The sequence below is a fragment of the Callionymus lyra genome, chromosome 9, assembly GCF_982586985.1.
Source record: "Callionymus lyra chromosome 9, fCalLyr1.hap1.1, whole genome shotgun sequence".
Classification (NCBI taxonomy): Eukaryota; Metazoa; Chordata; class Actinopteri; order Syngnathiformes; family Callionymidae; genus Callionymus; species Callionymus lyra.
Genome location: NC_141826.1, coordinates 16,590,068 through 16,616,424, shown reverse-complemented (window position 1 = coordinate 16,616,424; position 26,357 = coordinate 16,590,068). Strand labels below are relative to the sequence as shown.

Genomic DNA, 26,357 nt, shown 5'->3' with positions numbered 1-26,357 from the left:
GATGGGAGGATTGAGGGATGGACGTACAGACGGATGGGAGGATTGAGGGATGGACGTACAGACGGATGGGAGGATTGAGGGATGGACGTACAGACGGATGGGAGGATTGAGGGATGGACGTACAAACGGATGGGAGGATTGAGGGATGGACGTACAGACGGATGGGAGGATTGAGGGATGGACGTACAGACGGATGGGAGGATTGAGGGATGGACGTACAGACGGATGGGAGGATTGAGGGATGGACGTACAGACGGATGGGAGGATTGAGGGATGGACGTACAGACGGATGGGAGGATTGAGGGATGGACGTACAGACGGATGGGAGGATTGAGGGATGGACGTACAGACGGATGGGAGGATAATAAACGTGATTATTAATATGATTAGTCAGCATGTATTTTACAGACATGACTAATCAAACATGAACGTTCGTGCCTCAGTATCGAAGATGATGAGAACTTTCTCTCCATGAACATCTGATGAGTCCCTTCATTCTCTCTCGTCCAACCACAGCCAAGCAAAGCCAAGCCAGAGTTGCCATGGATGCTGCCGTCAAGGAAACGACTTCCAGATCCAGACGCCGTGTGAAGAACAGACGACCAGGAAGGCTCTGCTGTCACAGCCAGAGGTTCCACCAGCGAGAGAAACTCTGTGGACACTGGTGTGTCTGAGAGCCTCGAGCTCTTGATCCAACCAGACAAACAAATCCCTTTTTAAAATTACAGCTGAATTTACAGCCTCGGAGGAAACTTCCTGATTTACACGGATCAGATAAAAACTGTAATCACGACCGACTCTCTGATGTCTGCACCACATTTCTTAGATTCTCTGGACGTGTGAAGAATCTCTGCCTCGTGACCTTCAGTCGATTGTCCTCCACAGAGATGTTGAACATGTCAAGGTAGTCGTAGCATCAGCGTTCCTACCAGTCGTCACACAAGGATGGGTTTCATTTCTGATTCACTAGAGCGTCTCGTTAAAAGATACCTTGAATCTGATGTAACAATATAGTCCATTGATTTATAATCTGTTAAAGTTTCAGTGAGATTTTGGGTAAATTCTGTATTTTTCAAACCAATCGAATGTCAATTCTGAGATCATTTAAATCACAAATGTCAGTGGAAAGTAAAGATGGCAAAGTGAAGGTATAGTGTTGAATATTTAGCATCATATTTTTGCTAGAATGGGATAAAAATGTGTATTTATTATCAGTTAAAATGTTTCTATTTTCATCATCACAACTATATTTCCTATATATTTAATAACATTAACCTTGAAAGTAAAAATGTAATTATTCCCGGGCATTGGACAATTTTGGTCAAAACTTTGTCACCACAAAACTAGTGATTTTTTAAAATTATAAAATAAATAACATTTTCTGATAATTTAGGAAGATTTGGGAAAAAATATATAAGGAAATAGAAGATAAATTTAATGTTTTTTATTTGGCACTAAAGGAGTAAAAATTCGGATTTATTTATTTAATAATCGGACATAAGGAGTAGTATCATATTCAGTAGTATCATATTCATGATACTACATGATAGTAGTATCCTAGATAGTAGTATCATATTCATGATACTACATGATAGTAGTATCATAGATAGTAGTATCATATTCATGATACTACATGATAGTAGTATCATAGATAGTAGTATCATATTCCTGATGCTGTAGTATCATATTCATGATACTACAGCCGGTATTTTGAGATGAAACTTCGGCTCCCTCTCCTGGTGATAATTAGAAATGCAACTTCATGGTCCGTGTTTGTATCTTTTCTTTCAATTCATGCATTTCTCTTTAAAGGATTGAATTCATTTTTTATAAACTCCAAATATGTTCTGCTTTAGAAAGTCCCCAGACTGACACAAAATATTCTATTGTATTGCAACTTTATTTTTCTTTTACATCAAAACATTATATTTAAGAGTTTTTCCCAAGAATCTTGCATGAAAAAGACAGTTTTTGATAACAAATACAGTTATAAAGATATCTGACATTTTAATCTCAAAAGTGACAAACATTGAAATAATATTTTCTATATTTTTTCAATTATTAAAAAAAAATTGCATTAACAAAATAAGTTTACAAAAGGTTTAACATTTCCAACTTTATAAAAATGCTAAGTGTAAAGAAAAAAAAGAGGTTTTGATTCGATTTCTAGATAAAAATGTAAAAAAAATCGGAAAAGTTTTGAAAAGTTTTATGCATCAAGTCAATATATAATGATGAAGCACAAGAACAGAAGAAAATAATTATCATATAAAGTAACGATAAAAACTCTTGAGTAAGAAACATGATTTTTAAACAAAAGTGTAGTATTCTAACTAAAAGTATAACTTTTTTAATAGATTCTCAACCTCATGCATTCATGTAGTTAACTGTCATCTGACAACAGTATTGTCTGGTAACAAGATTATACTAATCTAATACTACTATTATATATTGATATTGATATATATTATATTGATTAATATAATCTAAAAGGCTATGATAAAAAAAAAAAGAATTTTGATAATTTTTTCCTTTTTTTTATTATAATAGCAAACTATGTGTAAAAAACAATTCATTTTTTTAATATATTCAGATTTTTATTGAATCATTTGAAAAAAACAACAACAATAAAATAGCCTTTCAAATGAAATTCAATCGTTCAATTTTCCGATGTCACTGATTCCCTTCCAAAGATTCTCCTCTGACAGTTTGGTGTCGATTCACGTCGTCTCACACTTTGGCCGCCGTCTATTTCTGTGGTCGCAGTTATGTGCGAGTGTCTTCAGGAATGAGTGGGACCACATTACCCCGGAGGACCCTCCCTCGCAAGTCTCTGCTCAAGTAACAGCTGATGTCAGTGCTGCTTCCAGACCGACCGCCACGAGGGTCCCTCTGGACTACATGACCCCTCGAGAAGTCAGCCAAAGGATTCTTCCCCATCCTTAGTCCTTCTTGGCAGCGCCGGTGAACCCCATAATCGCAGGTCCCAGGTTACAGGGGTGGGCAGTTATCCGAGGCTCCTAGCAAAACCGCATTTGGACCATGGACCTGCCCTGTCTGCAGGTTGAGACCCCCACCACGTCCAGCTCCTGCTCCACGGATCCCGTGTACGACAACTGCCCACCTTTCACCCCGCGAGGGAGGGACGGAGACATGGAGAGCAGGGTCCTGTGTCCTGCTGTAACTGGATTCCCTGGCCCCTGTACCCCCTTGCCTGGTCTGGCCCCAGCTGGAGCTGAAGTTCCCACATGGATCAGTGAGAGACCAGAGCCTGGAGCGTGGCCAGACCACAGCTACTGCCGCTGGAGGGGACGCTCGGGAAGACAGGCCTGGGAGACGCCGTGGGATCCGGTCGCCGGCAGAACCCTAGGAGGGGCGACGGGGGACTGGAGGAGCCACAGAGGAAACGACAATGCTAGTCCCTCCCAGAACCCGAGCCCATCGTCCAGCGCCGACAACCGGAGCACCCTGTCCGTGTACGACAACCTCCCCGACCCGGACGGCCTCCAGAACATCTACACCATGGAGCCCGACTTCACCGAACACATGCTCAGGTTCCAGAAAGTCGAGGACGAGAGGAGCATGTGGTCCTCTTCCCAGGACTTTCTCACAGACTTCAAGAACCAGGCGGACCAGGAGTTTGTGCAGGAGGATCAGAAGATCCATCTCCGTCAAGCAGAACTCGGACCACAGCCGTGTCTGCGGCGAGAAGACTTTAAAGAGGCCGTTGGGTCGTCGAGGGTTCCCCCACCTGTTCCCCCTGCTGACCCCTCAGCCAGCGCTCTTCGCAGCCTCCTGACGGGTCTACAGCAGCAGATCCTGAGACAGCAGGAGGAGTACGAGGCTCGGATACTCAGGTACGCTTCCTTCACTGACAGCAACCACGACAACATCGAAATAGTTGAAGCTTCAGTCGCGATCTCTGCCGTTCCCAGGCCGTTGACCTTGGAATGACCCGACATCCTGTTTCGTTCCCTCACAGACTTGTTGAACTCAGATGTCGAGCTTTGTTTAACTCAGCGTTTCCCAAAATATACACCAGGGTCCGACTCTAGACACGATCCAGAAACTTGCTCCTGGATTTTCCACTGTATTGCAACTTGACATAAATACATCAAATCTTTGTACAATTACACTTTGAACTATGAGCTGAAATCTTTGGAGAGTCAAAGTGACTCAAAATACCTAATTTAAATATCAATTTGTTTTCAGCATTCGTTTAAGTAATTAAATTTCTGGTTAACGATAGAAGAAGAGTAATAAAAAGTAATACTTTTAATATAAAAGTTTTTTAATAACTATAAATAACTTTTTTTAATTCCCTTGGAATCCATTGTAGGATTTTAACCTTTAGAAAAAAAGAATGTTTTGACTATAAACTGATGATTCAATAGCAGTTTGAAAAATAAAACAACAGTCAAAAACATGTTATGTATTATGTATTGATTCAGGATATACTGATAAAACAACAGCATACGAACGGAGCAGAAGACATCTGTGATAAATATATAAAGATTTTTTATTCCCTTTTTTTTTTCAAGTCGTTTTATCGTCATTTGCTCAATCATTGTATCTGGGTTCGATACTTAATGCCTGTGAAACTCTGTTGTATTTTGGACAATATGTAATTAACAAAAGTTTATTTTGGTTCATATTTAAGTATAAATATTTGATTAATAGGCTCTTATTTTTAATATGCTTTGTTTACAGAATAAGTACTATGCAAATATTTTTTTTATTAATTCAATTTCGGCGACTTATCTTGGCTTTAAATCCTTAGAGCTCATTATGATGTCATTGGTTCATTTAAAAATAATGTTGTGGCTTCATAATCTGTAAAAAGGAAAACAGAAACATGTATAAAATGGTAAATCCCACTTAAGAATGATACATTGTTTTACCTTTAACTAAAACATGAATCCAAAACTTAAATATGCGCAAAAAAAAGATCAAAATATATGAATAATATAATCAACAAATAGGTTCTTCTGACCCAGAATGTAGCTGAATTTCCGCGGAATATAATCTCATGAGCTTCTATAGACTCGGAGCTAATTTCAGAGGCTGCTGACCGAGACACAACACATGCCTCGACCGACTGATATAGCGAGAGCCGTCTGAGGGTCAGAGGCCGACAAGGACAAAAGACATATAAGGGGTTCGAGACTTTAAATGATCTGGAGACAAAAATATGTTTAAAGTAGAAAAAAACACGTAGTAGGTATTGCCATGAATCTAGCGATACCATACGTATCACCATGCAGTGGTAACTATATATTGCGATAATATTTATAATTGGTATATTTGATCATTTAATGAGAGACAAAAAATATTGTAACTTTTTCATGATATTGTAATTTTTTTGAGATGTACCTGTATTGAGGTATTGTAGGAACAAGGATATATGTATAGTATTGTCGAGTACTTGACTCTGGTGTTGCAGAATTTACAGACCACATGACTCTTGACGAAGTCGTAACTGCTTTCATTCGTTTCTAAATCAAAATTTGTCCAATCATCAGCTTTAAAAAGCCGCTGGAGTCAAGTGTATCCTCTCATCCTCAGTCATCATTATTCTTTTAGTTGCCATCTAGTGGCCTGGAGTTAAATTGCAAAACAAAAATGAAGAAACTGCGTGAATATTTACATGTTAAGTGTAAACGAAAATTATTTTGTTTTAAACACACGCTATTAAAATATAAACCATAAAGATTATGAGTAAAATAACATTAGATTTGACAGCAAAAAAAAAGAAAAAGAAGTACATTTAAAAATAGATTTTCATTCCCCCCAAAAACAACGCAGTACTGTTAATATTGATACAGTGTAGTGGGTAATGTTGCGATATTCAAGTGTATGAATATTTTCTTATAAACCTAATGTCAACAAGGAAAATAACTGTAAATTATCATAATATAGTTTAAAATATACATATTTTGAAGGAGTTGACGAGTTAAATGACACAAAAAAAAAAAGTCAATCCACTCACATGGTTAGTTGTGCTATCCTGGTCTGCCCTGTGGACTCCTCCTACCTCTAAAAGACACTCCTAGAAGACCTTCCATTGTGAAGAACCTTCATGTTTTACAAAAAACAGACGTTCATTTTGAATCAATACAGAAAGTTTTTTTAAAAATTGATCAATGTTCAGCTTGAACTGACCTGCTGTATCTCAGCCTGGAGCAGAAGAACGCCGAGCTGCAGCTGGAGGTCTTCCGTCTGAGGACCAGCCTGGCCCAGCAGCGCCACTGGTACCAGGCGGTCCAGGCCAGGATCGCCGAGGCGGAAACGGAGCGAGCGGCGGCGGAACGACGCAACGCGGCGCTGCAGAAGGACATGGACACGTTCCTGGACACGTTCGGGGAGCTGAACAACGAGGCCAAGAAGACGGAGGGCATCGTCAAGAGCTTCTGACCGAGACGTGACGGATTCAGACACGACCAATGGATTGAATCACTGATATTTATTGGATACACACAGGCAGATGTTGTCCACAAGTTAGGAGTCACGGATGCAGAAACAATCTTCAAACCAGCTCGGATGAGTCGTAACCAGGTTGTCGGAGGACGTTCGGCTAAATGCTAACAAGCGACCGGTAACTCAAGGGAAGCTCAATCGATGCCAGATGGAACCGATTGTCAAACTGTGCGAAGACTCGAGGAAGAGACTCGTGTTGGCGAAATGTTTTTTTTCCGAACACATGAAACACAAAGTCAGGATTAAACCGTTCTGAAGGTTTCAGAAGACGAGGCGTGTGTTTTTGAAAAGTGCTTTTTTTTTCCCCAGCTAAGGCAGATTTGCCGACGTCGCCGAGGATTTGCTCGATCACAACAGCTGTCCGGGGAGATAACGACGCCGTGGCGATAACAGCGACGAAAGTTAAAGTCTTCCGAGAGTCGAGAACATCAAGGAACAGCCAGAGAAAGTTAGCAGAAGAGTTGTGTTGAACCGGCGTCTTAGAGGCCTTCGTGCGGGTGTTTGTGTGCGACTGTTCTTTTGTCGTGTTGTTCGTGGCGCGACAACAGGTCTCTGATTGTAAATAGCTTTGTTTACATGGACAGCATGTTCAAGATAAGTTGACAGTATTTAATGACCGTATTTATCCTGAATTAACAAACCTGACCAAACACCGTTATTTTTAAATGTAGGGGCTAACACAGCTTATCTTCAAAAACCCTTCAAACTACTATATGGATTATGGACCCCAACGTTGATGCCTCATTAAGAAAAACTACTTTCTCACTTTAGTAAAAGTAATATTCGGTATGAAAAGGTTAAAACTGAAATCGACATTTTTTGTCTGTTGGACAAACATTAGTGAATAAAAAGTACATCAACTTTCAAACTAAAACATACCTAAATACGTCTTTAATTGTCACAGATTTTTGTATCAAACAACACGTTTAATTTCAGCGATAAACGGGAAAGGATTTTTTTTAAAGCGTCAATATTTAAAATTTTGATATTCTTTTTGTTCCATATTTTCTTCCCGTTTTATTTTGAAGAGTCATGACTTGTAGAATAGAACTCTGAAGCCATTAACTTCGTTATGAAAAGACACTTTAAATAAAATTGAGCAATTCAACAAAATTGCAGTTACTCTGTTCTGACACCAGAGGGAGACAAAAACGCGATTCCATTCTACCTATTGCAGCTTTAATTTTTTTATTGGATTGTGTTGCCTATGCTTAAACTGTGCTGAAAACAGTGCTAAACAAATGGAATTAAAATAAAATCGTACGTGATACGATCGTTAAATTTTGTTGCATTATCAGATTCTTTCAGATTATTTGGAGGGAAACTTTTTTGTTTTCTGGTAGCTATTATGCTACAATATTATTAGCTATAACTTGGAACAAAACCTAAAATACATCCATTTGCTACCAGCTTCATGTTTTTAAATATCCGTACATTGCTGTCCATGTAAACGCAGCTATTGTATTGACATATCAAAATATATTTCTCCATATCAGCCTAGATTTATGTGCAACATTACGCAAAAGTTCATCAGTTCTACGAACAGGATTATCAAGTTTTTTTTTCTTCTATATACATCCATTAGTACCGCACTGATTGATATTCATGGATTTGTTTGTAACACTTCAATCGAGAAACAGCCACACTGGACCTAAGATGTTTTTTTGTTTTTTTTTACATATATTACATTAAATCTACAAATTAAAAACACTGCAACCACAGCGCCACCATGCTGTCAAGATTAAAATGTTGAGCGTACAAAGGGGCCGCTGACCTTCAGTCTGGATTACACGACTGGACGTAACATGCAGAGCCGCCGCCGCTGTTGTTGTTTCAGTTTCTCGTCTTCGTAAAACTCCTGCCGTTTGCTAAAAAAATAAACTATTCAAATACAGACCAACATGTTCTCGTGGTTCTACGACCGTCAACACTAGTGCGTTTGTATTTTTGATCATGTAAACAAGAGCGGTTCAGGCTACGTCCACATCACTGACACTTGAGGAAAAATTCAGCTGTTCATACTAGATGTAGTGTAAGTACTTCTTTACAAAAGTTTAGTTTTATTGACACATGTTCACTGGTTCACATGGTCACCTTTTTTGTGTTCGGGCCATATTATGTCTTAATTATTCAACCCCAAAACATTTGTTTTAATTGAAAAAAAGGTTTAAAAGTGAAAAGTTGTGAAAGAACAAATTTGATGTAATCTATATTTTTCTGAAGACTTTTTTTGCTGAATAAGCAACTTTATTTAAATGAAGCAACTTTCTTAAAATTCTATAATAATTGTACTTCATTGTAATATAAAGTAATACAACTACATTTGTACTTGGGACCATATCAGGTCAAGTTGAAGAGGATGTTTATATAGATTATATACAAGTTTCCAGGTTTTTGAATGAATAGCTAGAGTCAAAAATTGTGTATTTTGACACTCAATACTGAAATAAGCCGAATTAATATTCTAATTCTGTTATATGTATATGTCTGTAATATTTTGATTTACCTGCTTCACAATAAAAAGCTGGTACACAAAATGTATTTTTCCACAAAAGTATCAGTAGTGAAGACGTAGCTGAAGAAGCTCAATAGTTCAGAATGATTGAGTGGGACTAAGAACCCACCAGACGTCACAATTAAAAAATGTTTTTTTTGTTCTGATTTTAGCTGAACTACTGAAATAAAAAAATAAGGAGGAAACTGTATGTCAAATGGATGCGAGGGAACCGAAGGAGGCACAAGAGAAGATGGACCGTGATCACGGAGCCTCGTCCAGGGGTCCCGTGATCACGGAGCCTCGTCCAGGGGTCCCGTGATGGTGTCGATGCTGCTGCTGTCCGTGTCCGAGGCCAGGGTGTGCTCCGTGGACATGGACGAGATGTCATTGGCTGACGAGGACTGGGAGGCGGAGCCAGACACCACGTCTGATACTGGAAACAGAAGCGTCACAACTTTAAATCGTGAGAAGTATTACATGTTTTATATGACTTGCAAGCCAAGTTTATTTTTATAGATATTTATATTCTTTCAATTTAACTGTTTCTCTTATTTTGCCATCTTAAATCAACCTCTCGCCCATCAAAATAAAAAAGTAAAAGATATGGGAGTATATTAGTACTATAAAACATTAAATAGTGAATATTTCTTTTTTTTAATAGAATTTTTTTTTTAAAGCATTGAATTAAATAATCAAATGCAATAATGTGTATATTTAAAGGTTAAATTAGTATTATTAAATAATTTAATTTAATAATTTGTATAACGAAAGTGTTTTTTATCATTGTAATAGAAAAATAAAAAACTATTCCCCTTATTAAAAATATATATTTCTTATTTAACTACTTAACTTTATTTGTAGCCTTTTAAATTCAATATAAAATGTGTCGGTAAAATAGTGGCAAAGTTTTAGAAAATCAAACAATGTTTAACAAAAATAATTCATTTAAAATACTCTATATTCTTGAATTAATTTATTCTAAAAGAATAAATTCGATATTTTAATATAAAAATTGTTTCAAGTTATTAATATTCCCATTCTTAAAAAATAAAAATGAAATATTGTGATACATATCTATATTTACGAGTTCATCGTTTGTTGTTTGAGGGGTAGTATTTGCTGACCTGAGCAGTCGTCTTTCATCAGGCCATTCTTGTTCCTCTCCTCCCAATCGATCACTTCTTCATAGATGAGTTCTGGGAACAAAACACGGATGACATCATTGTGACACCTGATCCCGCACTTCCGTCGTCTCTCTCTAGAGGGCGGTGTTTCCCACCTTTCCACTGCTCAATGCTGTGTTCTCTCTCTTCGAGCTGCTTGTCAGAAATCTGCGGAGGAGGCTGAAAAATATATATATATTAAAAAAAAACATCGATTTAAACGTCTCTGGCGAAACACGCCGACGGCGTAACGAAGCCTCTCACCGCGTCGGCCTCGCCGGGGTCGTACCACACGTGGATGTAGGGGTGATTGAGGGCCTCCTCCACAGAGATGCGGCTCTCGGGATCTATAACCAGCATTTTGGACAGAAGGTCTCGAGCCTGACCTGCTGTGGGGGCCACAGAGAAGTGGAAAAAAAAAGAGGGTTAGTAACCATGGAAACAGGAGCATGATATCGCTTTAATCAGAGCTGATTATTTTCAGTGTTTGTTTCCTTCGCCGACGCCGTCAGTTTGGATTCCCTCGCCGCGGTGACGGAGCCTGCAGGTCGACGCCAGACTCGCAACTTGTGTAACAGCTCATCAACTTCAAGTGTGAAGTCACATGGTGTTAACTCATGAGATCTTGATGAAGTTTCAAGACAAAGTGACACAAGTAGTTCTTGTGTAACCTGAGCACCGCACGGAGGAACAAATGATTTTTATGTAATAGAGTTTAAAATAAGAGGCCAAATAAATAGAAACAATTCAAGTAGTTAGTGTTGAGGGATTCATCATAATTTGGTAGAGAAAGAAGAGGAAAATATTTAAATTAATTCATTAAATAAAGGTAAAAAGTATTGTGAAAATTGAAATATTCATGAAATAAAATTATGTATTAAAGGTTGAACATGAAAAATAAGTACAAAACGAAACGAACTGTTAAAATAAATTAAAAATAATAATATTCAAAATTAAATTAAAAATGAAATTCTAAACGTGAAACTTGTTTAAAAAATGTACAATAAGTAACAGTAAATAAATAAATACATAAATTCAAGGAGTTGGTGTTTATTGTTAGTAAGAGTGAGGAAATAAAAATAATGAACACTAAAATTTTATGAAATATGAAAAAGAAATCTAAATATTTAATAATAAAAAAATAAATAAAAAGTAAATTAAAAATAATTAAAAATGTAAAAAATATATATATATAATAAAAGGATAATAATAAAATATTTCTATGTACATTGTTTATATTTATTTTAGTTAAGGGTGAATAAGCAGAATTGTTGTATTATTTATTCTAGCAATAACATATTAAAAAATGTATTTAAAGCTACAATAGACAAGATTGAACAGATTTGTTTCTGGCGCCCCCCGATGTAAGAACAGTGTAAGTTTCCTCAGCCCTGCGTACTTACTCTTGAGCTTGTCGTGTTCCGAGTCCGAAGGAAAGGCCCAGTCAGGGAACAGGTCCGCGAAGCTCACGCCGGGATATTGAGGCTTGTTCATCACGTAGTTCCTCACGGTCTCCATCAGTCGGTTCATGAACTCCAGGCTCGGCGTCCCGAGAACCTCGATCACTTTGTTCCACTGGTCGATGTCTGGACACGACTCTCGTCAAGAAACAACATGAATTGACAGCAAGACATTTAGAATGTCCATTTGTATTTTTTAATTAAATTAAATTAAAAAACTAAATATTTTATATTTTCAAAATGTATTTTAATATTCTTTTTAATAGCACACAATCTTAAGTTTTGTTGTGTGTGTACTCAAGTGAGTATGTGTGTGTAGACTCAAGTGAGGAAGTGTGTGTAGACTCAAGTGAGGAAGTGTGTGTAGACTCAAGAGAGGAAGTGTGTGTAGACTCAAGTGAGGAAGTGTGTGTGGAGTAAGGAAGTGTGTGTAGACTCAAGTGAGGAAGTGTGTGTAGACTCAAGAGAGGAAGTGTGTGTAGACTCAAGTGAGGAAGTGTGTGTAGAGTAAGGAAGTGTGTGTAGACTCAAGAGAGGAAGGGTGTGTAGAGTAAGGAAGTGTGTGTAGACTCATGTGAGGAAGTGTGTGTAGAGTGAGGACGTGTGTGTAGACTCAAGTGAGGAAGTGTGTGTAGAGTAAGGAAGTGTGTGTAGACTCAAGTGAGGAAGTGTGTGTAGAGTAAGGACGTGTGTGTAGACTCAAGTGAGGAAGTGTGTGTAGAGTGAGGACGTGTGTGTAGACTCAAGTGAGGAAGTGTGTGTAGATTGAGGACGTGTGTGTAGACTCAAGTGAGGAAGTGTGTGTAGAGTAAGGAAGTGTGTGTAGACTCAAGTGAGGAAGTGTGTGTAGAGTGAGGACGCGTGTGTAGACTCAAGTGAGGAAGTATGTGTAGAGTAAGGAAGTGTGTGTAGACTCAAGTGAGGAAGTGTGTGTAGAGTGAGGAAGTATGTGTAGAGTAAGGAAGTGTGTGTAGAGTAAGGAAGTGTGTGTAGACTCAAGTGAGGAAGTGTGTGTAGAGTGAGGAAGTGTGTGTAGAGTAAGGAAGTGTGTGTAGAGTAAGGAAGTGTGTGTAGACTCAAGTGAGGAAGTGTGTGTAGAGTGAGGAAGTGTGTGTAGAGTGAGGAAGTGTGTGTAGAGTAAGGAAGTGTGTGTAGAGTAAGGAAGTGTGTGTAGACTCAAGAGAGGATGTGTGTAGACTCAAGTAAGGAAGTGTGTGTAGAGTGAGGAAGTGTGTGTAGAGTAAGGAAGTGTGTGTAGAGTAAGGAAGTGTGTGTAGAGTGAGGAAGTGTGTGTAGAGTGAGGAAGTGTGTGTAGAGTGAGGAAGTGTGTGTTGAGTGAGGAAGTGTGTGTAGAGTGAGGAAGTGTGTGTAGAGTGAGGAAGTGTGTGTAGAGTAAGGAAGTGTGTGTAGAGTAAGGAAGTGTGTGTAGAGTAAGGAAGTGTGTGTAGAGTGAGGAAGTGTGTGTAGAGTGAGGAAGTGTGTGTAGAGTGAGGAAGTGTGTGTAGAGTGAGGAAGTGTGTGTAGAGTGAGGAAGTGTGTGTAGAGTGAGGAAGTGTGTGTAGATTAAGGAAGTGTGTGTAGAGTGAGGAAGTGTGTGTAGAGTAAGGACGTGTGTGTAGAGTAAGGAAGTGTGTGTAGAGTGAGGAAGTGTGTGTAGAGTGAGGAAGTGTGTGTAGAGTGAGGAAGTGTGTGTAGAGTGAGGAAGTGTGTGTAGAGTGAGGAAGTGTGTGTAGAGTGAGGGAGTGTGTGTAGAGTAAGGAAGTGTGTGTAGAGTGAGGAAGTGTGTGTAGAGTAAGGAAGTGTGTGTAGACTCAAGTGAGGAAGTGTGTGTAGAGTAAGGAAGTGTGTGTAGAGTAAGGAAGTGTGTGTAGAGTAAGGAAGTGTGTGTAGAGTAAGGAAGTGTGTGTAGAGTAAGGAAGTGTGTGTAGAGTAAGGAAGTGTGTGTAGAGTAAGGAAGTGTGTGTAGAGTAAGGAAGTGTGTGTATTGCCACAGGAAACATGTCAGGACGAATAAGAAAGTCAGCGAGGCTCTAATAGAGGGTGAAAGATGGAAGCAGGGATGATGGCGAAGGATACGGTCCGTGCCCTGGAAGATGACGCCGCCTTTAACCATCTCTCCCATGATGCATCCCACCGACCAGATGTCCACTGGAAGAGAGAAGCAAAAGCGCCTCCATCACTACAACTACATCAGTAGTCAGCTTTGTGTTGTCATTTACGCGACACGGAATATGAAACCAGGGCCGACACTTTCACATTCATCGTCTCGTTGGCTCCGATTTCCTCCCCTGGCTTCACAGACACTCACAGCCTCGCAGGCTTTTCTGCTCGGCTTATCAGTTTACACAGCTGCTGCTGCTTGTTTTCTTCCCTCCTCCTCTCTTCCTCGCTTTGAAACCAAACAACGCGTCTCCATTTTAATTCAGGCTGGATTTCACAACATAAACAACGCACTTGTTAGATCCTGTGTCACAGTTTTTGGACCAAAACTGTTTTTATAGTCATCGGCAATGAGCAGAAACTAATGAATTTGTATCCGTATTAATTGATTTATGTCTAAGACGTTTAAGTTTCCACCTGAAGAATCTCACCTGACGCATTGAACACACCTGTGAGACGACACACACCTTCGCTACACAACTTCTGTTCTTTGTGTGTTCGTAGATCATAATTAACAACAACGCAAATGATGACACTTAATTATCTGAGAAGAATTCAAAGCATGAAAATTGACATCACGTGATTTACTGGAAACGACGTTGGCTCCCTGTTGACCTTCGCCTTCTGCCGATAGAGGGCAGTGTTTCTGAGTTTTTTTTTAAGCGAATCCCAAACATGAAATAAGTAAAAACTTAATTTTAAAGGGCACCTAATGTGTCTCTTAAATTGTTCTAGGACCTCTATTATACTTACCAGTATGTTTCTTTTTGCACAAAACTCTCATATAATAAAGATATTTATATTAGAAAATACGCTTAAGCCCCGCCCACTTCAAATGCGCCGTTTCGTCCAAGCAACCACGCCCACTCTGCTCTGATTGGTCACAAAACAAAAGTTGCATTCAAGGACTCTCGTAAATTGCAAACTCACCCCAAAAACTCCTGTTTTGTTTCTACAATTAACATGTAGGTACTGAACTGATTTAGGGCTTCTAGGGGCGGACACCTGCACCAGAGTGATGTCAGAATGTATAATTTAAACCGTAATCTCGTTTGACAAGATTTCAGACGGGAGAGAACTGGATTTTGAATAGGACGACTTCAACATTTAGAACATGTGAATAAGTCAGGAGAGTTGGGTTTTCACATTAGGGGCCCTTTAAAGTGATAGTTCACCCAAAATTTAAATCAAGTAACAAGTAAAACAAACAAGTAATCCGTTTCTTTTTAGAGTTATAGGCACAAATGTTTGTTAATGCTGATGAATTAAACAGTTTTTTAAAATTTAGCATAAACCTCTGATTCCAAACCACCGGGCCAGTCTGTGAGGAATTTAATACCAGGTTACAAAGAAAGAAAATATATTGTTTTTATGCATCTAGTTATGATTATAACTGTATGAAAGGTGTTTTGATTGAAAAAAGTCAGGGTTTTCTCTTAAAAGTAAAGTTAATCTCTGACCTTTGACAAAACAACATCTTTGTATCGGTCATGTTTACTAAAACAATAAGCCCGGAACATACTGTTGCTGAAGAACCAGCCTGAACCACCTGTTGATTCTTCGTTAAGGTGAGATGTCTTTTTTAATGCGCTTAAAGGTTTTTTTGACAGCCATTTTATGTGTGTTTTAATCTAAAAGTCAGCCTGTGAAAATAACATCATCTGTGTAAAAAAGGTCCAGGGAGGTCGTTGACCTTGATCCTGAGACAACACAAGGGATACACATTTGTCTTCGCGCCTTTGGGTCACTTTGACCCTGAGATAACAAAAGGTTTATATAGTAGCATGAAGTGAGATTTATAGAATGCTGAATGAAATCTAATGAAGTTGTTGGCAGAGATTTTCTTGGTTGTGTGTGACATTGTTGTGTATTATTTTAATAGCCCTACATCCATCACCACAAGTTCAAAATATGTGTTCATTTTAATAATTACAACAAACTGCTGTAATTGTAGGGCAGAATTTTCTCTTTTGTCTTCCTTGAACAACAGTCACAGTGCCAGACCTTCAGACTGTATGTGTCAATCAAAGACCTTTGTGCTTCACTCACATGACAAACAGAGAAGGAATGAAAGCAAATGAAAAACGATTAAATAATTAAACTTTACGGTATGTTAATAAGCGACAAGTGGTGAAGATCAAAGATGCTCATCAGGTTCAACTCGCTCTCAACTTACCGTTTTCCTTGTACTTCATTCCCAGAATGACTTCTGGCGCTCGGTAGTATCTGGTCACCACGTACGGCGTCATCATGAAGTTAGTGCAGGCCGTACGAGCCAGACCGAAGTCCAGGATCTTCAGAGTGCAGTCGGATTTTACCACAATGTTGCTGGGCTTCAAGTCCTGTGACAGAAATGAGCACAAAAAAAAACACATTAATTTTTATTAGAGGGTTGATTTATTGATATTTAATTGAACGATTAGGGAAAATAAACAATAAGAAATATTTTTCTTCCTTCAATATTGCATATATTTAAAATAATTATGGGAAGTACTAGAATTTTACTGGATTAAATGTGAACAAGTTCTTAAAAAAAAGAAGACATAAATTGCCTTTATAGAGATTTTTTTTTTAAAGTAGCAGCGATATATTGGACTATTTGTAAAAGCCTCTTAAGGTAAATAAAATCAATACTGCATAGAAAGAAAAAATATATATTTGGAAGAATAAAAAAAAAAAAGATTTAAAAATGTGAAAAAATAAATAATTGTGCGTTAGTGTTCAGGATTAGTTAGTAATATATTTAATATAAAAAGTAAAACATTAACATAAATATGAGGGAAAAAATGTTGTATAAAGTAAAAAATATATTATGAAAATTGAAGACCCTGAAGTATTCAAGTAGTTAATCTTAAGTCATATAATACATTCAATTAAATATTCATAAATAAAGTGGTTTCAGGGTTAATAACGTTGTTAATAATACAAATTAAATGAAAAAAGTTCAAGTACGTGGAAACATTTTAATGAAACAAGTATTTAAAATTGTTTAAAAAAGATTAAAGATCAAGATATATTATAAAAATGTTTAAAATAATTAAGTTGGTTGTGTGTTACAAATAAAGTTCTATACTTTATTGGTAATCTAAAGACAAATAATGTTGATTTAATTTAAATAAAATATGAAACTCAGGCTATAGATGTAAAACCACAGCTGGGTTTTGAGGAGGCGTTACCCTGTGGATGATGCCAGCAGAGTGCAAGTGTCTGATGCCACAGAGGATCTGGTAGAGCAGGTAGGACATCCTTTCATGGTCCAGATCCATGTGGATCACCTGACACAGGCTGGCGTCCATCAGCTCCATCACCAGGTACCTTGACGGAATGAGAAAATGAAAGTAAAACCCTGAGAAAACCAAAAAAGGAGACAAACTCACAGATCCTGGAACTCCTCGAGAGACTTCTGAGGCGTGAACACGTTGATCAGACGGATGATCTGCAGGCACAGAGTCGGGCCATTAGTCCACTTCCTGTGAAGAGCAGCCGACCGCAGAGCCGGCTCTCCTCGAACAGGAAGCATCACTTCTCACACAGGGAGGAGACCAGACCAGGCCACCTTCCCCGTGGAGGGTCATTAAAGGCTCTTACGTTCTTGTGGTTGACACATTTCAGCAGCACCAGCTCTCTGTAGGCCCGCTTGGCGTGAGTCTGGTTCTGAAAGGGACGACACAGCTTCTTCACGGCCACTGGTAAACCCAGGACGGTATCTAGGGCAGAGCTGTTTACAGAGACACAAACCATTGTTTAGGGAGACGACGATTCACTCACTATCGCGGGGCAATGGATTCTGCACGGCCGGAGGAAAATATGAAAACATTTTTCACACTCTTGATGATGAAAACAAATGTGCAGACAAGAGATTTAGTGGAACGAGAAGGCAGTCAAAGAACGGAAATATAGTAAATTAAACTTCTCTGTGTTCTTTCACAAGAAGGTCAAACTTGCATGAAAATAGATCAGAATCAGAAATCATTTATTAGCAGTAATTTAATAATTAAATGAAATAAAATAAAAATTACAAAATTATATATTTATGTATAATAAAATACATGAAATAAATAGTAAGTGAATGATGAACTAAAAGCGAAGATGCTAGTAGACTTTTTTAAAGTAAATAAAAATAAATAAAAATAAAGATAAGCTAGTTTTCCAGCAGCTTTTTAAGGGTAAATAATAAATTACTTTAATAAAGTGAGAATTATTACCAGAACAAAAAAGAAGAAAGTAACGTTCTCATGCAACTGGAATTGTTGATGATACTATGTCTGCAAAAACATTCTTATCTGATCCTAAAGCTTTCAAAATAAGAGCCAAAATATTCTCAATGTGACAGCCGGTGGCAGCAGAAGAAAACTGACCAATCCTGCAAATAAATGGTGGATCCGGGTGGTAATTTCGAACGACCCAATACCTAATGTCTACTCAAAAAACGTTTTTGTTTGTTTGTTTTAAGACATTTTTCAAAAAAGGAAAAAATAATTGTTTTAAACACACATATGTTAACCTCCTTGGCGTAGATAAATTAAATCAGTGCAAACCATTTCCTGGTAGCTTAAAAGCAAGCAACCTTTTAAAAGACTGCATCAGTGAATCCCTAAAAATATGAAAAATAAAGAGAAACAAAGGGAAATTTGACTTGATTAAATTGCATTTCACTATTTTTTTTAACGGAAGGATATATTCAATGTGACAGGAGGTGGCAGTAGAAGAAGAATCTTGATCTATCCTGCAAACGATTTGTGGATCCAGGTGGTAATTCCAAACACCCTCAAAATTCTATCGTTAAGCCTATTATCAATTTCTAATCAAAAAACATCTTTGAGTTATTTTGCAAAAATAAATGAATATGTTTACCTACTCGGGGCAAGTAAAAAGAAATCAGTACAAACCATTTTCTGTTACCATAAAGCAAGCAACCATTTTATGTACTGCACCAAAAATGAAACAAGGTAACGGTAATTTTAATTTGATTAAATTGCATTTAACTTTTTTTTAAAGGAACGATATATTCAATGTGACAGTAGGTGGCAGTAGAAGAAGAAAATCGACCAATCCTGCAAAGGGTTGGTGGATCCGGGTGAATCCAAAAACAATCAAAACTTCCAAGAGACATACACAAGTACAAGTGATAAATCAGTTTAAACCATTTCCTGTTACTGTGAAATAAGCAACAGTTGCATTAGTCGAACAAAATAAAGAGTCTATTGTTCTGCTCTCATAGACGAAGGAACAGACGCCCTCCAGGAGCGATTACTGACACATAGATTAAAAAAAATGAAACACATTAAACTCACCACACGATGCCCTGAGCTCCCGAGCCGATGGCGCGGAGCTGCTGGTAACGTTTTAGTACAGTGAAGGTGGAATCTCCCACCTGAGTGCTGTAGAACTGACTCTCCGCTTCACTCATCCTGCTGGAAAGTCAGGACCACCAGCTCTATCTGCAACAACCAAAACAAAGAATGAGTCACAAGCTAAAATAGCTATACTTTGCTGAAATGCAGAAAATAGGGTATTTGCAGGAATCTGGCGATGGGACGAGTATCACAATACAGGGGTAACAATATGATATATTGTGATACTGTAGCAGCAAGAATATATTTGTAGTATTGTCGAGTACTTGACTCTGGTGTTGCAGAATTTACAGACCACATGACCCTTGACAAAGTAGTTACTGCTTTCATTTGTTTTGAAACCAAAATATGTCCAAACATATGTTTTAAAAGGTGCTGGAGTCAACTGTATCCTCTTGTCCTCAGTCATTTTCATTGTTCCTTTAACTGCGGACGACTTAATTGCACAAAAATGAAAAAAATGCTGTGAATATTTGAAGGTTAATTGTAAATGAAATATAATAATACAAAAATTGATAAAGTGCTGACATAAATCCACATATCATTGTGGACCGACATTTTCTGACCCCCTGATTGAATTGCGCCTCCAAAATCAACCCCCTTTTCGGGACGTCATCTTACAAACAGAAAAAGGCTCACGATGTATATTAGATGACGACTGTTTTAGTAATAGTTATCCACAGGTCAAACAATTACAACAGCAACTAAACACCTCAACTATACAAGTACATCTCAAAAAACGAGAATATCATGAAATATCAGGTGTAGTTTCCACAGTCAGTGATGATTTGACAAGCTTAACGGAGATGCCGATTTCATTTTCCGGCAGGACTTGGCACCTGCCCACACTTCCTAAGATACCAAAAGCTGGTTCAATGACCGTGGTGTTACTGTGCTTGATTGGCCAGCAAACCTGATCTGAACCCCATAGAGAATCTGTGGGGTATTGTCAAGAGGAAGATGAGAGACACCAGACCCAACAATGACCTGAAGGCTGCTATCAAAGCAACCTGGACTTCCATTACACCAGAGCAGTGCCACATACTGATGGCTTCCATGCTAGGCTAACATTTTCAGAAGCCTGACATTTCTGTTTAAAATATCCTTTATTTCATTGATCTTATGTAATATTCTAATTCTCTATGACACTGCATTTTGGGTTTTCATTATCTATAAGCCATAATTATCAAAATTTCAAGAAATAAATGTTTGAAATGTTTCACTCTATGTTAAATGAATCTATATAATATATGGGTTAACATTCTGAAATGAGAGTCAAAAATTGTAGTATCGTCGAGTACTTGACTCTGGTGTTGCAGAATTTACAGACCACATGACTCTTGACAAAGTCGTAACTGCTTTCATTTGTTTTAACACCAAAATATGTCCAAACATCAGCTTTAAACGCTGCTGGAGTTGACTGTATCCTCTCGTCCTCAGTCATTATAACTGTTCCTTTAACTTCGACTATGACATAATAACTGCTGCCATCTAGCGACCAGAGGGTTAATTGCAACACAAAAAAAAATAATATCTGTGAATATTTGCAGGTTATTTGTAAATAAAAGATACAATAATCATTTCAGACACACTTGATTGAAGTATAAATCATAAAAGAAGTATAATTAAAAAATAAAATGTGATGCAATCAATACATCATCGTGGACCGATATTTTCTAACACCCCGATTGAATTGTGCCTCATAAATCAACTCCTTTTTTCGGGACGTCCTCTTACAAACAGTGTATTTTGGATGACGACTGACTCAGTAATAGTTTAGCATTTATTCAAAGGTCAAACAATTTCTACAGCAACTAAACACCTCAACTATTTTAGCTCGTTAATTTGCAAACCAGAAACTATTAAAAAAATATATATATATTGATCTTATTTAACAGCAGCGATGGAGCCAAGAACTGAACCCACTCACGGGGCTGTTATGTTTTCCGTCTGTTGGCAGGAGTTGGAACCTGCTTCACTAAAACTGGACGTTTGGCTCCATCGTTGGTCGCCATGGAGACGATTGATTCGGCCCGACGTTAATAACAATATAAACGCCGGTGTTTAAATCTCTTCATCATGGAATTGCGCGTTTAAAAAAACTCCATCTACAGTATCGACAAGTGATGTTATTCCGGTTAAAAATAAACAAAAACCCTTTTTCCATCTGCCCACAGTCGTCTCTTCTTTCTCACAGGAGCGTCCAGCTGGCTCGCTCTCCGCAACTGAAGACACCAACAAAGGCTTTTTACTTTTCTTTGTGCGTCCCTCGTTCATTCCATCTTTTAAACCGGCTTTGTAATCCACGCAGGACGTTGCCAAGCTGTCACTCAGCACTTCGAAAACGAGTGGTTATCGAAAGATTTTAGTTCAATTATTTCCCACAAAGTGAAGAAGATGCTGAAGCAAAACCTGTTCGTGTCATCGTTGATCTTGTCAAGCAACTCAATTGTTTTATGGATATACAGTCGTGAGATATTAAATCACCGTCTTCAGCTTCCACCCATCATGACTCGCTCTGCAGTTTCAAGCCTCTGGCTCCGGCGTGACCGTGAATTCTCATTTGGGAGCTGGAGTCAGCGAGCGAAGATATCAGACGAGCGTGGCCTGCAGACCCTCGCCCATGAATCAGACACAGAAGAAGGAAAAAACGGACCAGAGACGTGACTCGTCGTTTTTTTTCAACCGTAAACAAAATCCTTATTTGAATTTGAAGTGTTGGGAGATGATTCTTGGCATTCAAATCAATCTTATTACCAAATGTTTATTTTAACATAGGAAGATTTTGTTAAACCTTTGCAAACCCATTTAATTTATCATTTTATTTAAGTTATTTCCACTTACTAAACAAACCTCAAATTTAACTATTATTTAAATATAATGAGCGTTGGAGGAAATTAGCTAACAAGCTAAAAAAAAAAAGCTAATATTAAGCTTAAATTAATATAAATTGGACATTAATTCATTACTTTACTCACAAAAATGTTGGAATTCTAACCAAACATCTGTTTTTTTTTTTAAAGGTGGCAAAACTTTTTATTTTGAAAAATATTTGTCTACCAAAAATATTTGTTTAATGATGATCAATTTTTTTGGCGTCCGAGCAAACACAGCATCTCCCCGAGCAGCCCCTTGTACCACCGCAAGCAACATCAGACGTACTGTAGTCTTGCCAATTTAACAATAACTTGATTTATATCTCTGTCCTAGCTACAATATTATGATTTAAATATCAATTTCTCAATTTTATCACAATCTTAAATTTGCCATTAAAAAGTAGATTTAAATCAACTGCGTGATAATCTAAAATGTGTTCTAAATGATTTGAATAATGAAATAATGAATTATAAAAAAAATAACAAATTAATGAGTTTATAATGAGTATAACCATGATATTAAAGGATTACAAGGAAGGTAGAGCGTAGCTGAAAAGTAGCTGGTCTACGTAAGGCACTTCACAAATAAAACCTACTTAAGTTACGATGACTCGATCACACTTTCGTGTTATGATTAGTTAGAGACGCTAAGACCCGCCTTGTGTTGCTTGTGATTGGTTAACATTGCGCCGTGCCTAATGTGATTGGCCAAAGTTTATCACCATTCAAAAACAAACAAGAGTATAACATTGGTAAATATAAGCGTGTGGCATGAGAACGGCTTAAAGCGTAACACTTGACAACTCTGGTCCACGCTGGTCTTCAAATCGACTAGGACCCCCGCAAAAGCTGCCCAACCAGACGCCTGCACCCCAAGTTTATACAATGCACTGTCACTGCCTGCTCACAAATGTCATCAGATTAAAATAAAGACAAATACATTGTTGGTTTGATCTTTCATTTTTTAGCAGTGATGATGATCCAAATAACTGAGACCTCTGACAAACAGTCCTCCGAAAAAAAGTGTCCTGTTGTATTATACAAATGATCTTCCTCTCTCTTTGCACTTGATGGATCTACTGACTCCTTTAAGAAACACATTAAGACATTTTTATTTCTTCAGGCTTTTCCTTGATTTTCTGGAACTCCTGTTGTGTTATCAGTTTTATCTTGCCCTTTAAAGTATATATTTTATTGAGTATTGTTTTGATTGTTTAAGCGCTTTGTGACCCTGGTCTGGAAAAGCGCTCTATAAATATAAATTACTTACTTACTTACTTATATACATACAAATGTTTGGTTCATGGTGCAGAATCACCTACGATCGAGCTAGCGAAGCAGCAAAGTCATTGTGCCCTCCCAAGTTAAAGGAACAACAAGTTCCTGGGAAATCCCGGTGATGACTGAGGACGAGAGGATACAGTCGACTCCAGCAGCCTTTATAGCCGACGTTTGGACATATTTTGGTTTCAAAACAAATGAAAGCAGTTACTACTTCATCGAGAGTCAAGTACTCAACAATACTACAAATATGTACATGTTACTAAAGTACATATCGCAATATATTCTACGGTAATAAAAACAATAGTTATTAAACAATTATGTTGAAATCTAGACTAAGGATTATCAAGTTAAGTATTTAAGGCGAAATGAAGTTTAAAACAAATCATCATACGCCGTATTATGGCCTTCAAACATCCTTGTACTGTATATCACTCTCACTACTTCTATCAAGATGTTCCCCTGCCAGAGTAAAGGGTTGATCATCACATTTCTACAACTTAAGTTTCATTTTAACTTGCAAGAACTGGAACGTGATTGTCTTGTAAAGATATATTTATATTTCCGTCCTTAACATTCTGAGAACGTATTACACCACCATAGCTATGCCTACGAGCAAAACTATCGGCACATGTCTGGACTTAACCAGCTCATTTGAATTTTTTCCATAGCGACTGATCCCATGGAAGAAAAATGTAGCTCAGGTACTGAACATTATGAAGAACAAACGTGTATTATTACGACATGTTGATTCCTGCATCGTTGTAGGCATGTGTGTACTATTTATACACGAATACTGATGACATAGTACACGCGTACTAGTCCATCAAGAATATCAATATCCTCACAAATCTGACATTTTCCAAGTTTTAACACAACAAAACTCACTCGCAAAACATCTAAGGCGAGTTAAATGTTAATTGGAATCCCTGTAATAATATAAGTGGTACATGTATCTGTGAGTCTGACAAACATCTCTGAATATTATCAATTTGCACATGGGTTTTTTTGGACCCGTCTATTGCCCGGTCGAGTCTAACCAGCCATGTTTACTTTTCTGTCACCTACAAAGATAATTTAACAAATTTAACCAATTGAAAATACATTGTAACTGTGATTTATTTACCAATAATGTATCTTTAAAGAACGTATGGCGTGTTTTTTCGATCTGTGCAATTACTTCACTTTTTCGAGGCATTTTATGACAATTTTTGTCATGCAACGTTAATCAATTGATTTAAAATGATTATAATAATTTTAAACTGTGTTGTTCTCAGTATTATCTTGACCTTTAAAGTATATATTTTACTTAGTATTGTTTTGATTGTTCAAGCGCTTTGTGACCCTGGTCTGGAAAAGCGCTCTATAAATACAAATTACTTACTTACTAAACTTCTTTTTCTGTTTATTTTAGCGAGCTTTCCAATGATAGCAACACAGGGGTAAATATTACGCAACTTATTGTTAAAGTGAAACGTTTTACACCTAAAATATTGAACCCATTAATAATAATTATTACCATTAATAATCCATAACTTTCTTAACATGGATCACAGGAAAATTATACTTGCATCACTGTTATCGTCTGATAATACTTTAAATCAATTATATTAAAAATGTTACACACATACTGTACATATTCACTGCAGGACATTTAAGTCAATTATTTGTGACCCTGGTCTGGAAAAGCGCTCCCTAAATACAAATTACTTACTTACTTACAAATTAAACTTCTTTCCTGTTTATTTTAGCGAGTTTTCCAATGATTTAAAAAAAAAAGGGGTAAATATTAAGCAAGTTATTGTGAAAGTGAAACGTTTTACACCTAAAATATTGAACCCTTTTGACCATTAATAATCCATAACTTTCTTAACATGGATCACAGGAAAATAATACTTGCATCATTGTTATCGTCTTATAATACTTTAAATCAATCAATTATATTAAAAATGTTACACACATACTGTACATACTCACTGCAGGACATTTAAGTCAAGTATTAAGAGGATAAAACCACAGAGAGTACACGGTGTGTCTGTTTTCCTAACAAAGACTTGTGTTTAAATTCTTCAGCGTGGATGTCTCTGTCCTGAAATACACACACCGAGACACACACACACACACACACACACACACACACCGACACACACACACACACACACACACACACACACACACACACACCGACACACACCGACACACACACACACACACCGACACACACACACACACGCAGGATGAAGTCACCGTGGATGACACACCGCGGCACAGCTGGCATTAAACCCTGGAACTATCGCTTCACTCAAACAAAGTCTTATCCCAAAACCCATCCCCTCGTTTTTAAGGCACAATCCCTAAAGTTGTGGACGTTTCCAGGTCTGAGGCTCCACTTCTGCCGGCAGCACTGCGGTAGTCAGGCCGAGCACCGGAGGAGGCGGACTTACCTTCTCCCTTCGCGGACCTCAAGACACTCCCATGCATCGAACCGCAGATGAAACTCTCTCCCCCCCACACCACCGCCACCGGGGCTCCGAGACTCGAACCGCGGCTCGGTAAAAAGTTTGGGTCGAGCGGCGGCTGCTGCTGTCACGACGGGTAGGAAAAGGTTCAGTTCCTGTGTCCAAGTCACACGCAGGCGGAGGAGGCAGCGAGGAGCCGGTGACGTCATCGCGTCAGCCTTGCGTGCCGTAAAAGTTTTTCTTTTTTTTTTGCTTTCTTTATTCTTAAAAAAACAATAAACGTACTATGAACTGCAGCTTACGTGAGCGTATAAGATTCAATTAAAATATATATATATTTTTTTTAATCCTGTTTTCATTTCAATTTTTTTATCCGCCCTGTTTTACGTTTTATTTTTCCCGCCCATTTTAAGTAAGTAGGCGAACAATTGTTATACTTTTTTTACCGCCCTGTTTTAGGTTGAAAGAGTTTTACCCTGTTTTAAGTTCGACTTTTTCCCACCCTGGTTTAACTTATAATGTTTTACCGCCCTGTTTTAAAAAAAAAAAATCCTCTCTGTTTTAATTCCGATTTTTTTCCACCCTGATTTAAGTTATAATTTTTCACTGCCCTGTTTTAAGTTTACAATT

The 26,357-nt window shown here is 37.8% G+C and overlaps 2 protein-coding genes across 2 annotated transcripts; one reads left to right on the top strand and one right to left on the bottom strand.

Moving 5' to 3' along the window:
* Nucleotides 1-3,153: 3,153 nt before the first annotated feature.
* Nucleotides 3,154-6,414, top strand: LOC148072042 (uncharacterized). Its single transcript, XM_087798639.1, has 2 exons — nucleotides 3,154-3,857; nucleotides 6,177-6,414. The coding sequence occupies exons 1-2, from the start codon at nucleotides 3,154-3,156 to the stop codon at nucleotides 6,412-6,414; spliced, it is 942 nt and encodes a 313-aa protein (XP_087654765.1).
* Nucleotides 6,415-6,448: 34 nt separating this feature from the next.
* mapk9 (mitogen-activated protein kinase 9) lies at nucleotides 6,449-25,901 on the bottom strand. Its single transcript, XM_087799754.1, has 12 exons — nucleotides 25,713-25,901; nucleotides 19,052-19,198; nucleotides 17,346-17,475; nucleotides 17,135-17,193; nucleotides 16,934-17,072; nucleotides 15,934-16,099; nucleotides 13,674-13,745; nucleotides 11,541-11,723; nucleotides 10,402-10,526; nucleotides 10,254-10,317; nucleotides 10,099-10,170; nucleotides 6,449-9,407 (listed from the first exon to the last, which is right to left on the bottom strand). Exons 2-12 carry the CDS (start codon nucleotides 19,165-19,167, stop codon nucleotides 9,265-9,267), a joined length of 1,269 nt encoding a protein of 422 aa, XP_087655880.1. The 5' UTR covers nucleotides 19,168-19,198; nucleotides 25,713-25,901; the 3' UTR covers nucleotides 6,449-9,264.
* Nucleotides 25,902-26,357: the final 456 nt, after the last annotated feature.